The sequence below is a fragment of the Glycine soja genome, chromosome 2 (assembly GCF_004193775.1).
Source record: "Glycine soja cultivar W05 chromosome 2, ASM419377v2, whole genome shotgun sequence".
Lineage (NCBI taxonomy): Eukaryota > Viridiplantae > Streptophyta > Magnoliopsida > Fabales > Fabaceae > Glycine > Glycine soja.
In genome coordinates, this window is record NC_041003.1 from 42,236,710 (window position 1) to 42,250,642 (window position 13,933).

Here is a 13,933-nt window from a genome sequence, read left to right on the forward strand (position 1 = left end):
TACGGGTATAGATGCCCTAAGAACTTCCAATAATAAAATTTCAGTTTAAAATTTAGGATCGTTTTAGTTTTAAGAATTGTTAAGATATAGTACAATTTTTTTTCATACGTTTTAATTCAACAAAAAACTATTTTTTTTCGTTAATTATTTTCCGATTCAAGTGACCTTTTCGCGAGAACGATCAGCAGTACAAGCATATTAATATTAGTATTAAGTTAATTCTGGTAGTTCGGAGTTAGTACTTAGGACTAGCTAATAAATTTATTAACAGACCAGAAAATTGCATATTCGAGTTTCAAACAGACTTTGTTTTCGTCTTTAACAAGCCAACACTCCTCGTTCACTTTTGGACCTTTTGGTTAAGATTGGCCTAATATATAATGCAATAACTAATTAGTTGCCCTTTCACCCTCACGGCTTACTTTGATTGATTTTTTTAAATATTTAAATTGGTTTATTTTGAGTTATAAGAATTGATAATTAATTTTTTTCTCTAAAAGTATTTCTTAAAATTAAATTATTTCTAAATAAGCATTAGCCTTTTTAAAATCTTCATGTTTGTGAGTGTAATTTTTTTTTTCTTTTAAAAGTAAGGAAAAAAGTGGTTGACTCATTCCAAAATTTGAATATTGTACAAAGCCGTACTAATAAAATAGTAAATGTACACCAACAAAAATCAAAACCAAATAGTTTTATCAATTTTTGTTTAAATCTTGCAATTGAGTTATCCTTCAATTTTTTTGTCATTTTCTTAGTTCTTATTATTGTTCCTGTATCTATTGTTTGTTTAGGAAAAAAAATGATATTGTAAATGGATTCGTAGCTAATCAAGGAGGCCTGGCATTAATATGCGATGCAACTTGTTTAACTTTACAAATAAAAGTTATTCAATGTTCTCTTTATAGGGAGTTTTGTGCCATTGTGATAAAGGAAAATAAATGTAAATGAATGTATTTTCCTGCAATAAATCAATTTGGATGTGGTGTCGTGTAGTATAAAAACATCTATATTACAGTTTGGGTCCTCGAATTAGTAACAATGTCACAAACTATTTTATTTTTTTTGCCGTTTCAAGTCATAACTAATTCCAGAAATTAATTAAAGAATGTAAAAAATCATTAATATCCTAATTACATTTTTTTAATTTAAAGACCTAATTACAGTTTTTAAAAAATCAGATTATTCTAGCATTAAACCTAATATAAATAGTTGAAATATCTATATGGATATGCTTATATGTCTGCATATAATTGTTGTCGTGATATAATAGTAGAATTAAAGGATGTGATTAGAGGTGACAATGAACTAAATTTACTCGAAATAATTTGAAACTGAATTCGATAATCAACTTGTTAAATTTGATTGATGAACTAAATGAGTTGAATTTTAGTTAAAAATTAAGTTTTATAAATAAATGGGTTGAACTGCATATATTTGATCCGATTAATTTATGAATAAGCTCATTTCCTTTCATTCAATGGGTTAGGTATGAATTGGGTTTTTTAAATAAATTTCTAATAGAACAAAAATGGATTATTGAAGTGTTCTAATCCGTTTATTATAATCTAAACAGAAAACTATTCAAAACCATTATTGTTTAGGGAACTTAAATTTGTGTTGAATTTGAGTGAAAAGTTTGTTGTGGGTATGTAGGAGTTGATAAAAATTAGTAGCAAAATATTGAAAGTGACCAATGGAAAAAAGAGATGTAAAATTCTAATGACAAGAACGGCCATTACTAAATTGTGTATAAATTTTTTTACTTATATGATGGGAGTATATTATACTCATCTTTCCTTGTCGGAATTGAATGAGCTAAAATATGAGAAGTTCCACCATTTTTTTTAAATTGCTTATATAACTTATCCATTTTTCTTTTTAACCAAACCAAACATGAAAATTCTCATTCTTTGGTGCATGCGTCTAGCAATTAATTGGAGGAGAATAAAAACATGTCCAGTACGTAATTAATGTCCTAGCTCGAATTACAATAAAATCATTTTTCAAGCACCCATTTTATTGTAGTTTTATAAAATAACGATGGGTACAATATTAATTAATTACTTACAACAACAGCTTGCAATTTGTCGGATTTATGCATTTTGTTACGAATGTATAGTCTGGATTATATTGTCAGGTCGTTGGTCCTACAATTAGGAAAAAAAATTGAAAATATCATAGATAAAAATCCATGTTTGTAAAATTTCAATATTAAATTAAGTTGGATGTAAATAAACCAAGAAATAATATAAAAACTTTATTTCCATGCAAATTAAATGTTGGAAAACAATTTAGATATATGTATGAAACTAATTTGTTTCTTAGAATTACCTACAATCAAAGCAACAAATAAAAAATTCCTAAGAGGAAATGTTGATGGAAGCGAAAGGCTTTTATGAGGATTTTAGTTTTGAATTTTGGTCATTTTTTTTTTTGTGAGATGAACATATTATATCAAACTCATTATATATCCAAGTATATATTATATGCTCGAAAGCCACAAAAAAAAATTATATGCTCTGAATTTTGTGTATTTGAAAAATAAAAGTGTACATTAACATTATTGAGTACACCAAAAAAACGTATCCAGTCAAGTCAAAATCGAAACTCAATAAACAGACCATTTTTCTTCTGGTCAATACGTTAAATAAATTTATTTTAATGGTTCATAATGTCATTCATTTAATGAGATTTTAAGTAAATTATTAAAATGTTGAAGAATAACATTTAATATGATTGACAGTTTTGGCTTTAAATTTTTGTAAGTATTTGAAAATGTAAATCGAGGACGAGCCCTGGTGCAGCGGTAAAGTTTAGCCTTGGTAACTTGTTGGTCATGGGTTCGAATCCGGAAACAGCCGTCTCTAGGGCAATAGGGTACGAAGTTTTTATTTGAAAATGTAAATCATTAAATATCTTGAATATTTATATTGGAAAATATGCAAGTTTCACATCGGATGTCTCGTTCTTTAGAGTGTAGCTTATATATCGGTTGGACAACGTCACTTAGTGTCAATTGGTTTTAAGTTAAAATCTAACATGATATCAATTGGTTTTAAGTTAAAATCTAACAGGTGACAAGCACCCACCAAAGTAATTCCATGTTAGAATATATAAATGAGGGACAACCAGCAAAATATAAACCGTTCGGAAAGGATGAGAAGTTTTAATTGTGAGTAAATCTTAAACCAAATAATTACAATTATTGTTAATTAAAAAAATTGTATCCATTGATTTTTTTTATATGGTTTTCAACATATTTTTTGCCAATTGCATTTGTTATAGAATAAGATGTTGCATTTCCTCTTCCCAAATGTTTATCCTATGGAATGGAGAGGCTTTGGATCCCTTTCAACCTTCTAGAGGGATTATAAATAAGATCGATTAGGTGTATCAAATCGCGTAGTATCTATCAAAAGATTTAATATCAAACAAAATTGTGTACATTATACATTATAAGAATTTATTATATATTTCTAAGAATACCTTCATGATTCAAAACTAACAACTATTGAAATGTAAATGACTAAAGGAACTCTTTTTGAAATTTTATCAAACACTTATAATATACTAAATGGGTTTTGTGGTAATCAAAGGTAGCGTTGTGTTGGATTTTATGTCTTTTACCCTTACTTGTATAAATGATACTTAAAATAATCTCAATTCAACAATCAATCATCAACCATAAATGTCCTTAAAATCCTAATCCCTTATTAGTTAAAGGGTAAATATCACCATTAATCCCTAATCCCTTAGCAAATTATTAATTATATTTGCATTAAGCACATGGGTTGAAAGATGACTAGGGCCTACAGCACCATCCCTAGTGTTAAACTCTTAACAATCCTACTCTAGGTCTAGGTTTTAATACATTTCCCAATTCAAGAGAACCAACTATTGAGTGGTTGATCAAGCCACATATAAAATCCCTAATCCCTTAGCAAATTATTAATTATATTTGCATTAAGCACATGGGTTGAAAGATGACTAAGGCCTACAGCACCATCCCTAGTGTTAAACTCTTATCAATCCTATTCTAGATCTAGGTTTTAATACATTTCTCAATTTAAGAGAACCAACTATTGAGTGGTTGATCAAGGCACAAATAAAAGATAATTAAGGAACAAGAATAGGATAAGAGATTGAGAACTGAAAATTATATTAACATATCAAAAGGAATACAAGAGTTTAAGGAACATTGAATCCAACCCCTAGCACAAGGGTGAAATTAGCTACACATAGCAAGAAGAATGAAGGAAAATGGTGAAGAAAAGGGTGAAATCCATGAGAGTTCTTCTCAGCTTACACACACTTCAAAGTTGATATGAAACATCTTGGAATGCTTAAAACCTCAAGGGAATGCCTTATACAAGGTCGAACATGTTCCTTTAAAAAGCTATCACGTGCAGACTGCCGCATGCTGGACCCTATATAAAGATTCAAAGTGGAGAATGGGGTATGGAGCGTTTAACTCTTTTGTTGCCTTTCAATATTAGGCTTAATTATATAATTACCCTTAATTTGAATTGAATCCCTCACTTATTAAAATATTTTATAAAGTATTTTAGTTATTTTAAAAAAATTAACTATTTTTTTAAAAAATTCAATTATTTAATCGGATCCTTTAATTATTTTAAAAAAAATTCAATTAAATTCCTTAATTATTATAAAATTCAATTAGGTTCCTTAATCATTAAAAAATTAATCAAAATTTATATATTTTAAGCTAAAATGCAAATTTTATCCCCTCCTATTTTTTCAAATCTATGATTTTAGTCGTCCTATTTTTTAATTGAAACATTTTGTTCCTCACTTTTAAAAAATTTATGATTTTAATTCTTTTATTTCTAATTGAGACTTTTTGTCCCTTACTTTTAAAAAATTTCGATTTTAGTTCCCTTTATCAATTTGAGACTTGATTATGTACTTTTTTTAAATAAATTAAACTTGTTAACAATTAAATAATTTTATAAAAAATATCATTTGGATAATAAATACATATGTGTCAATCAACATTTACAAATACATAAATTAGCATTTGAAATTAACCACAAGAACTAAAATTATATATTTTTTAAAAGTAGGAGATAAAATATTTCAACTAAAAAATTGAAAACTAAAGTTGTAAATTTTTTAAAAGTGAAGATGAAATATCTCAATTAAATAATAGAATAACTAAAATCGTGGATGAGAGAATAAGAGGATGGAAATTATATTTTAATCTATATTTTATTATAGAAAAGGACTTAATTGTAATGTTTTAAATAATTAAAGGATTTAATTGGACTTTCAAATAATTGAGGAATCCAATTGAAATGTTTTAAACAATTCACGAATCAAATTGAATCTTTTAATAATTAAGGAACCAAATTAAATATTTCAAAATATAATTAAAAGATCAATTATATAATTAAGCCTTCAATATTATTCAAAAGATTCAAAGCTTGGCTTCTCAAAACGGATCAAAGCATGATGATTTTGTGGAATGGGGTACAACTACTAATGGCAAGTTCTCAACTTTGGAAGTGTATATAAGTATTTATTTCTCTTTGAACAGACCCATTAGCCGTTTTTTGAGAATGTCGTTGGGCTCATGAAGTTTGGAGAGAGCTTTGGCAAGGAATCATTCCTTCCTCCTTTTTTTTCAAAGACTTTTATACGTGGCTGCTGGATAATTTGAGAGGAACCACTAATGTGAGAACTCCAAATTGGTCCCAGATGTTTGGAATTGCTTTGGATCGTATATGGTGGAGAATGAATGAATTTATTTTCGGGCAAAAATGGATCATGTCCTCCGTCATGGTTAATAACATAAATGCTTTGATTCACGATCTACAAAGAGCCAAAGAAGGTGAATTCATGCTGCTGCAATTTGATGATATAGGAAGAGGGTAGAGAAGTGGGTATTGGACGTGTCCTCCATCAACGGTCTTTTCAAGCTTAACTGTGATGGAGCGTTGTGTAGGGTTAGTCCATGATGGTAGAGGTAATTTTACCAAGGCTTATTCTTATGAGGTAATTTTTATTAAAAAGTCATCTCATCACCAAATATAAAAATTATATCCGGTTTGGTTTGAATTCAAACCAAATTAATTTTTTATTATTTGTTTTGGATTAATTTTGTAGTTTTTACTAATATTTTTTTATTAAAATTTTATATATTTTATTTTCATCGTTTAAATCAAATTATATAAAAAAATTCTAATAAAAATCTATAAATTTTGTAATGAGCTAAACATTCAATAATAAAAATAAGTCAATTTTCATTCATTTTAAATCAAACATATTATGAAAAGGCCATCTAAAAACAGAAAGTGACATAGATTATATAAGTTTCATATACATAATTTTATAAAAGTTGTTTTTTCAAGCGATTTTTATTTATTTATTTTTTATCACTTTAGATTTGAATACTTCTACTATATTCCTGAGAATCATATTTTTAGATATTTTTCAGGAATATTGTTAGTGTGAATGTTATTCCATTTCAAAATCTGTTTGGTTAGATTTTAACATTCTTAGGAATATTTTTGAATTTTAAATTAATTAAAATAAAAAATAAGTTAAAATAAATTTTTTAACTTATAACTGAATTTAAAAATAACTTCTCAGATTTCCATGAGATACAACTTATTCATCCCTCACCATAGAAATAAAAATGAAGCAAATCATACTCTGGCTACTTTTTTAGGAATGAGCATACCCATAAATATTGTTTTTAAAACTCCTCCAAACAAACATTATGGCCACTAGAGATACCTAAAATAGGTATTATCTTTTTTAACAAGGTCTATTACATTCTCATGATCAATAAATTAAATTTTTGTCACTACTTTAAAAAAAATCAACTACCAATCAATCAATTATGTTGAACTTTTTTTTTTGTTGTGAAACCAACTATGACTATGTTTGGGTAAAATGGATTCAAAGTTGAAAAAATAGTTAGTAGCTAAAAGCTGAAAATTTATCTTATTAAATTATAATTTATAAGTATTTAATAAAATTATCAATTGAAATAGCTGAAAAATGTAAAATTATATAAAAGATAAATTTATCTTAAATAGAAAAGATTAAAAAGAAAATAAATATAAAAAGTTAGAGACTAACATTTTAAAAATGTTACTTTAAGTAACGGATAAGAAAACTTTAAAACTATTAAAAAAAATTGTTTATCAATCAATCAAATCAAACAAATTTTTCAGCTAATAAAAAAAATTAAAAATTAATTAAAATATCTTATCAAACATATTTTATGTTAAAAAAAATTAAAAATTAATTGAAGTATCTTATCACACTTTATGTTAGACCTTGTTAATACATAATTATTTTAAAATATATTTTAATAGAATAAATGACACTAAATTAGGTTAAGATTCCCCCCCAAAAAAAAGAATTAGATTAAGATGACTAAAAACATAAACTAAAAATGTTCTTAAAATATATTATAATCTAATTTCATTAAAAATCATTATAAATAATATCAATTTTTAAAAACTAAACTAAAGTATAAATCATAGTTCAACAACTCAATTTGACCCAACCGATGGATCGGTCCAATCGGAATCCGATGACATAATTGAGTCGTTTTGATTATTGGACCGGCCATGCATCTCGCTCAGGATGATCCAACCAGATTCGATCAACTTGAGGTAAACCTGATGATCCAGCTTGATTTTAAAAACCTGCTTTGCATAAAAAAAAATAAAAATAAAATGCTCCAAAAAAATCTAGGACTTGTGTAATTATGTTATTGAATTGTTATGTTTGAACTGGTGTTATCAATTTTAATACTTCATTTGTTATTTTAGATTTTGAAATATAAATAAATTTTTCTTAATCAAATAATGTTAGTTATATATTTATATATAATAAATATATATAATTTTAAATTTTATAATAAACTATCAAACCGGATCAATTAGCAGTCAAGTGAATCACTAAGTCCATACCTCAAGCATATCACTCATAACTTTGGTATAAACAGCCAATCTTGCATAATCAAGTATCTTGTAACTACAAAAAATTACCTTAAAAATAATACTATAAAATATTGTTACCCAAAACGCTTTATTGTTTGGTTTTTTGGCACTCTTGTTCAGAGTTTTCCTTTTCAGTTTTCGGGAATTACGTTATACCAAATCACTCGTCACAGCATAAATTTTGTATCCTAGCATTCAATGCTCAATTACATGCCACTCTTTCTCTCTCTTGCCCCCCTCTCTCTCAGCAATGGCAATAGCAATAGATCAGCAATGCTGCTACAGAGTCTGAGATAAAACTGAAAATTCTTGTGTGTGAGAATCATGAGCGAAGAAGAGAACAAGGGTTGTGCTTTTCTGGGAACCAACTCCACCTACTCAGGTCACTTCTCTCTCTCTCTCTCTCTCTCTCTCTCTCTCTCTCTCTCTCTTGGTGTTTCACTATCTGGGGATTTACGTTTTTTTAGCATGTAAAAGGAAAAAACAACGAACTTGAACGTTTTTTGGCTTTGTTTTCTCTCTTATCCCCCTTTATTAAATCGTGGGTTCACAATGTAGGTTATTAAAGTTTATCTTTTTTTGTCATTTGCTTTATTGTTATGGCATTGCTTTGGTGCTTTGTGTTTTTCACCTACCTGTTTGTTTCCATCACACAAAACACATATTTGTTGGAAAAATAGGAAATTTATAACGAAGATGTGCTTTTTTGTTTCATGCTACACTTGACTAGTCATATAAAAAAAAAAAATTCTACTTTCCTCATTTTGTTTTCCAAAAATAAAAAAGTATTTTGCTAACCCCTAATGGTGGTTCTGGGTTATGTGGTTTGGATATTTACTACCCCAATATGAAGAAATTAAGGTTTAACATATGTGAATAAAACCCTGAAACCTGCTAGGTGGTTTTGCAATCATTACCGTGAGCATCATCCAAATTTTCTCATTAGGTTTTGAGATATTTGTAATATATTATGTATGTATGCATGTCTCATATTGTGCCTCTAGTGAATCCCTTTGATGTATGAATCACAAATTTCTCCACTGAATAGTTTTGTTGCTAGCTCCAACTTTCACTGATATTACTTGACAATTTTGGAACTTGTAATTATAATCGTGAAATTGTTAATGCGGTTTATGTAGGGTTGTCGAGAGTAATTTCAATCATTGCTCTACAACGTGCGTTTCTTTTTTTGGAAAAAAGTAGAAAATATATTGATCTTTGGCTGTTGTTATTCTTTTGTCCCTTTCTGTGAGGATTAGATTCTTCACTTTCAAAGGAAAAATGTGTGTTTTTTATGCCTGCCACCATGTTGGTGCCCTGCTCATTTCATGAAAAATTAGGAATTGGGAAAGATAAATAAAGTGTGTTTAGCTGGATGTACTGTAATTCATATTAATAATGCAAATGTGCACTGGAATTGAAGTGGATGAAATTGTATTAAAGGTTAATGCGAATGAGAATTCAGTTTTTTAATATTCAGGATGTGAGGTCTCGAAATTTTAACCGGTTATTCTTAGTTACATTATTTTGACAAACTATATGTTAACAAAAGTATAATAGTTAATTTATTTTCTGGTTTGCACCTTCTGCAAATAGTGACAAACACTCAAAAATTTCATTGTCATCTTTTCTTTTAGTAAATGTGCTAGATATTCTTGGCAGGTGATAAATACTGTGTTTAATTCGCAAGAGGACAGTCTAAACATTGTAAATTTGTTAAAATATTTCCATATAGTGTTGAATTTCATTTATTTGCAGTTTAGAGAGGCATTGAAGTTCAACCTAAGAATGCTGTTCATTTACAGGTTTTCTTCTTGACCCTTCAAAATGTGATATGCTGAGTTTGCCAGACAAGCAAAGACTAGTCCATGAGATTGCTCGACAGTCAAAAGATGCCTCAAGTATGCTTCAGTCATTTACACGTAGGGAACTTCTAGAAATAATCTGTGCTGAATTAGGCAAAGAGAGGAAGTACACAGGATATACCAAGAGTCAAATGATAGAACATCTTCTGAAGATAATTTCTAAGAACTCCAACTTGCACATCAATGGAAATACACCTCCTCAATCTCCTGCCAAAAGTTGCATTGGAACTAAAAGGAAAAAGAAACCTGCGACTCAGGATTTACATCATGCTCCTCTAGGGAACAGTAAAGAAACAGTGAAAACCTTTTTGTGTCAAAATGTTGCTTGCAAAGCTAAATTGAATCCAGAAGATTCTTTTTGCAAGAGATGTTCTTGTTGTATATGTCATCATTATGATGATAACAAGGATCCTAGTTTGTGGTTGACCTGCAGCTCTGATCTTCCCAATGAGGAGTCATGTGGAATGTCCTGTCATTTGCAATGTGCTTTGAGTAATCAAATGTCTGGCATTTTGAAGGGTAGTTGTGGTGGTGTTAAGTTGGATGGAACCTTCTGTTGTGTTTCCTGTGGAAAAGTTAATGAACTAATGAAGTAAGTAGGTTATATGCTTATGCATGCTTGCTAAAGTAAAATGTGCATAGATAGTTACATACATTCGTACACTCATACATTCATGTGTATAACTCTCACACATAATTCCCATTAATTATTTGTCATCTGTTCACATGTTATTGGGAAAACTTATGCACAAAATAAGTGTTATTATAAGAGTCATAATGATTTTCTGCTGCAGTTTAAGGTGCCTCATGTTTTGACTATTTGAATGGATGTTTGGATATTACAGGACATGGCGAAAGCAATTGTTGGTTGCCAAAGAAGCAAGAAGAACGGATATACTCTCTTTGCGATTATCCCTGGCCCACAGAATTCTTTTAGGAACAGAAGTCTACAAGGAAGTGCAGAAAATTGTAGAAACTGCTCTCAAATTACTGGAGAATGAAGTGGGATCACTATATGCTAGTATGACGCGTGGAATTGTGAGCAGGCTTTCATGTGGTGCTGAGGTTCAGAGATTGTGCACTACTGCACTTGAATGTTTTGATTCAAAGTTTTCTGTCCTTTTCTCTATTTGTTTGGAAAACAAAGATGCACCAAGTAAGCTTCCTATTATTTATTTTAGAGGTCAGCTGATTGAACTTTCTAAATGCAAGGCAGAACCAGAAATTATCTGGATTTTCGTGCTAAATACACTTTAGTACAGAAGTTGTCTAAGTGCAAGCAGCCCTGATGTCTTTTATCCAATGTTATAGCTAATAAATGCTCCCTTTGAACTCAAATATAAGCAAAAAAATTAATTTATGTTGATCAAGAATGCTAATTAACTTAATTTAATTTTCTGAATATCGTTTAAAAATGAACTTCGATCCATAAACTACCCCTCATGCTAATTGATGGAACTTAAATTTTATGGAAGCTTGTTTCAAATGGGTATGTTCTTCTCCATTTTGAAGGCAATGTAGTTGATATCACGAGAATAAAAAAGGTCACTGAAAATAGAATCTGAATTAAATAAAGGGTATTTTGGGAATGGTTTCAGTATATAGGGTGGAATTAGTTAAGATTTGTTTATATTTCATACCACTATACATGATTTTTTTTGCTTATATTTGAGTCTAGATGGAGTGCTAGGTTAGTCTCAAAATTTTGGTTCTAGAATAGCATTTTAATTTTTAAGTAGTATGTGACTCAACAAAGGCTTAATAAAGTTACTTCAAAAATGGCAGAAATGAAATTTGGAGGAATATAGTTTGGAACTAAATAATTTTACTTTTTCTTCAACTTGTGCATATAACAGATATGTAGATTAAATGGTTTACACATTCCAAGTTGCGTCCCATGTTAAGCATAATTATTGAGATGAATATGAGATTGCAATGTTTCTATAGTTTTATGTTTGTATCTTTAAGACATTAAAGTAAATTAATCAAACCATTAAACAGTGCTGTTTTGGCTGATATTTATTTCCCTTTCACCTTATTTTTCCGTAAAAAAAAGGGATATAATGAAAAGAAGTACTATTCTGACAAACTATTATAAACAGTTTTTGTCCTTATTTTCATATGCTCCACAATCCTTCCTCTGCTTGAATTTCTAAGGGGGTGGGGGGAGTATCATCAACCGAAAACACTGATTTTATTGTATTTTTTCCTTTACAGTTTTAAATTAATTATGTTTTTCTATTTACCCACACTGATTAGGCTTTTCTTGTAACTTGTTTTGGCAGCTTGCTCAATTCGTTTTGAAGAGTGTCTTCCTACATCAGTGGTTATTGTGCTAGAGTACAAAGACAAACTTTTGCAGAACTTTCTAGGCTGCAGGCTTTGGCACCGACTATCAACAATGGACTACCCTGAACAACCCACCTTCATTGTCTTGAGGCCTGAGAAAAGATTCAAGTTAGAAAACCTCCATCCTTCAACTGAATACTTTTGCAAGGCTTCTCTGTTCAGCAGCACAGGGATTTTGGGTGCTGCAGAAGCTACATGGGTGACACCTTGTGAACCAACTAATCCTTCAAAAGTTATTAATTGTGGTGGGAATAGATTTAGATGGTCCCCTCAAAGACCCTCAGGTACAGGAGTGAACATGTGTGCACAGAACCGAATAACTGCTGAAATTCATCCCACAGAATCTGCCAACTCCGAAATGAAGTTATCATCCGGAGAACATCCCGGGAAGAAACACATCATTTTGAACATCAGGAGCAGGTTTGAAGAGTTCCTCTCCAAGCCTCAACCAGTAGAGCCTTTTTCATATAAAAATCTTGCTGCAGTTTCACCTTCAACACCTTCTAAATCCTATGAAATGAGGCAAATTCCTGGCTTGAATTCTAGGAAGTTCTCGAAGGAGAACGATTACGAGTATTCCGTCAGGGTAGTCAAATGGTTAGAGCATCAAGGGCATATAGATGAAATCTTCAGAGTAAGGTTTCTCACTTGGTTCAGCCTCAAGGCTACTCAGCAGGAGAGAAGGGTGGTTAGTGCTTTTGTTGATGCATTGATTGATGACCCAGCAAGCTTAGCAGACCAGCTCATACACACTTTCAGCGACGAGATATGTTGCGAGCCAAAATCTTAGTGAGGATGAATATGTTCTACATTAAAAATTTGTTTTGGTCAGAGTCCACCAACTCTATATGGCACTGGAAGCTTGGATAGAAAGTTTGTAATGCTTTGTGGGAGTTATAGGTACTGTCCAGAGATATCAGGTTTTTCAAGTGTTCATTTGTTCTTCATGGAGGAAGTTGTTCAAGGTCTCTATACCATTTAAGTTTCGATTACGTATTGTGCAGACTAATTGCTGGATAGTGGTGCATAATGATTAATTCTTATTTATCATATATCCCTCACCAAAGCACTCTAGCTTAAATTTCTCTTCATATTCTATTGGTTATCATATTCTAATTCTAAAGGTTTAAATTTTTTTTTTCTTGTTGGCATTTTTTCCTTTTTTTTTGTAAGTTCTTTTTTTTTTTTTTAATTTTAGTTCTTATAAATTTGTGTTTTTTTAACTTTGGTCTTTGTTAGCACAAACTTATGGGAACTATAAATAAATAAATTAGAATCTTAAAATAACTAAAATTAAAAAAAAATATAGACTTACAAAGACTAAAGAAAAAAAAACTTATAAGAATCAAAATTAAAAAAACACTAATTTACAAATATTAAAATTAGAAAAATCATTTTAGAAGGACCATAAATTAAAAAACACTCACTCTTGCAGGAAACAAAAACATTAAAGCCAATTCTAAAATGTAAAAACACTACCCCGGGATAGCCAAAAGTGAGATGACTGTTATTTCAAATATTATCATACAAATTAAATCATTTGTTACACAAATACTTAAAATAAACAAAATTAAGGAATCATGATAAATCATAGGGAAAATTTATTTTTAGTCTATATTATCAAACGTAGTCCAGGTCTACGTATTTTTATATTGATCAATTTGGTTCTCATTTTAAATAATTTTTAGGAAAAAAAGAACTAAAGTTACGTGCTTTTATCTAATATAACCTTTTTTGCAA

At 29.6% G+C, this 13,933-nt stretch overlaps 1 protein-coding gene across 1 annotated transcript; it reads left to right on the forward strand.

The window, feature by feature from the left end:
- The first annotated feature begins 8,114 nt into the window (after positions 1–8,114).
- On the forward strand, positions 8,115–13,259 carry LOC114395503 (VIN3-like protein 2). The gene is made up of 4 exons (XM_028357298.1): positions 8,115–8,361; positions 9,785–10,436; positions 10,690–11,000; positions 12,130–13,259. The coding sequence occupies exons 1-4, from the start codon at positions 8,304–8,306 to the stop codon at positions 12,981–12,983; spliced, it is 1,875 nt and encodes a 624-aa protein (XP_028213099.1). The 5' UTR covers positions 8,115–8,303; the 3' UTR covers positions 12,984–13,259.
- The last annotated feature ends 674 nt before the right edge of the window (positions 13,260–13,933 follow it).

Bases quoted from the DNA above. Each gene is read 5' to 3' on its own strand.
- LOC114395503 (XM_028357298.1), top strand. From the start codon at position 8,304: ATGAGCGAAGAAGAGAACAAGGGTTGTGCTTTTCTGGGAACCAACTCC. The intron at 10,437-10,689 runs GTAAGTAGGTTA...TGGATATTACAG, and splicing joins AAAGTTAATGAACTAATGAA to GACATGGCGAAAGCAATTGT. The intron at 11,001-12,129 runs GTAAGCTTCCTA...TTGTTTTGGCAG, and splicing joins GGAAAACAAAGATGCACCAA to CTTGCTCAATTCGTTTTGAA.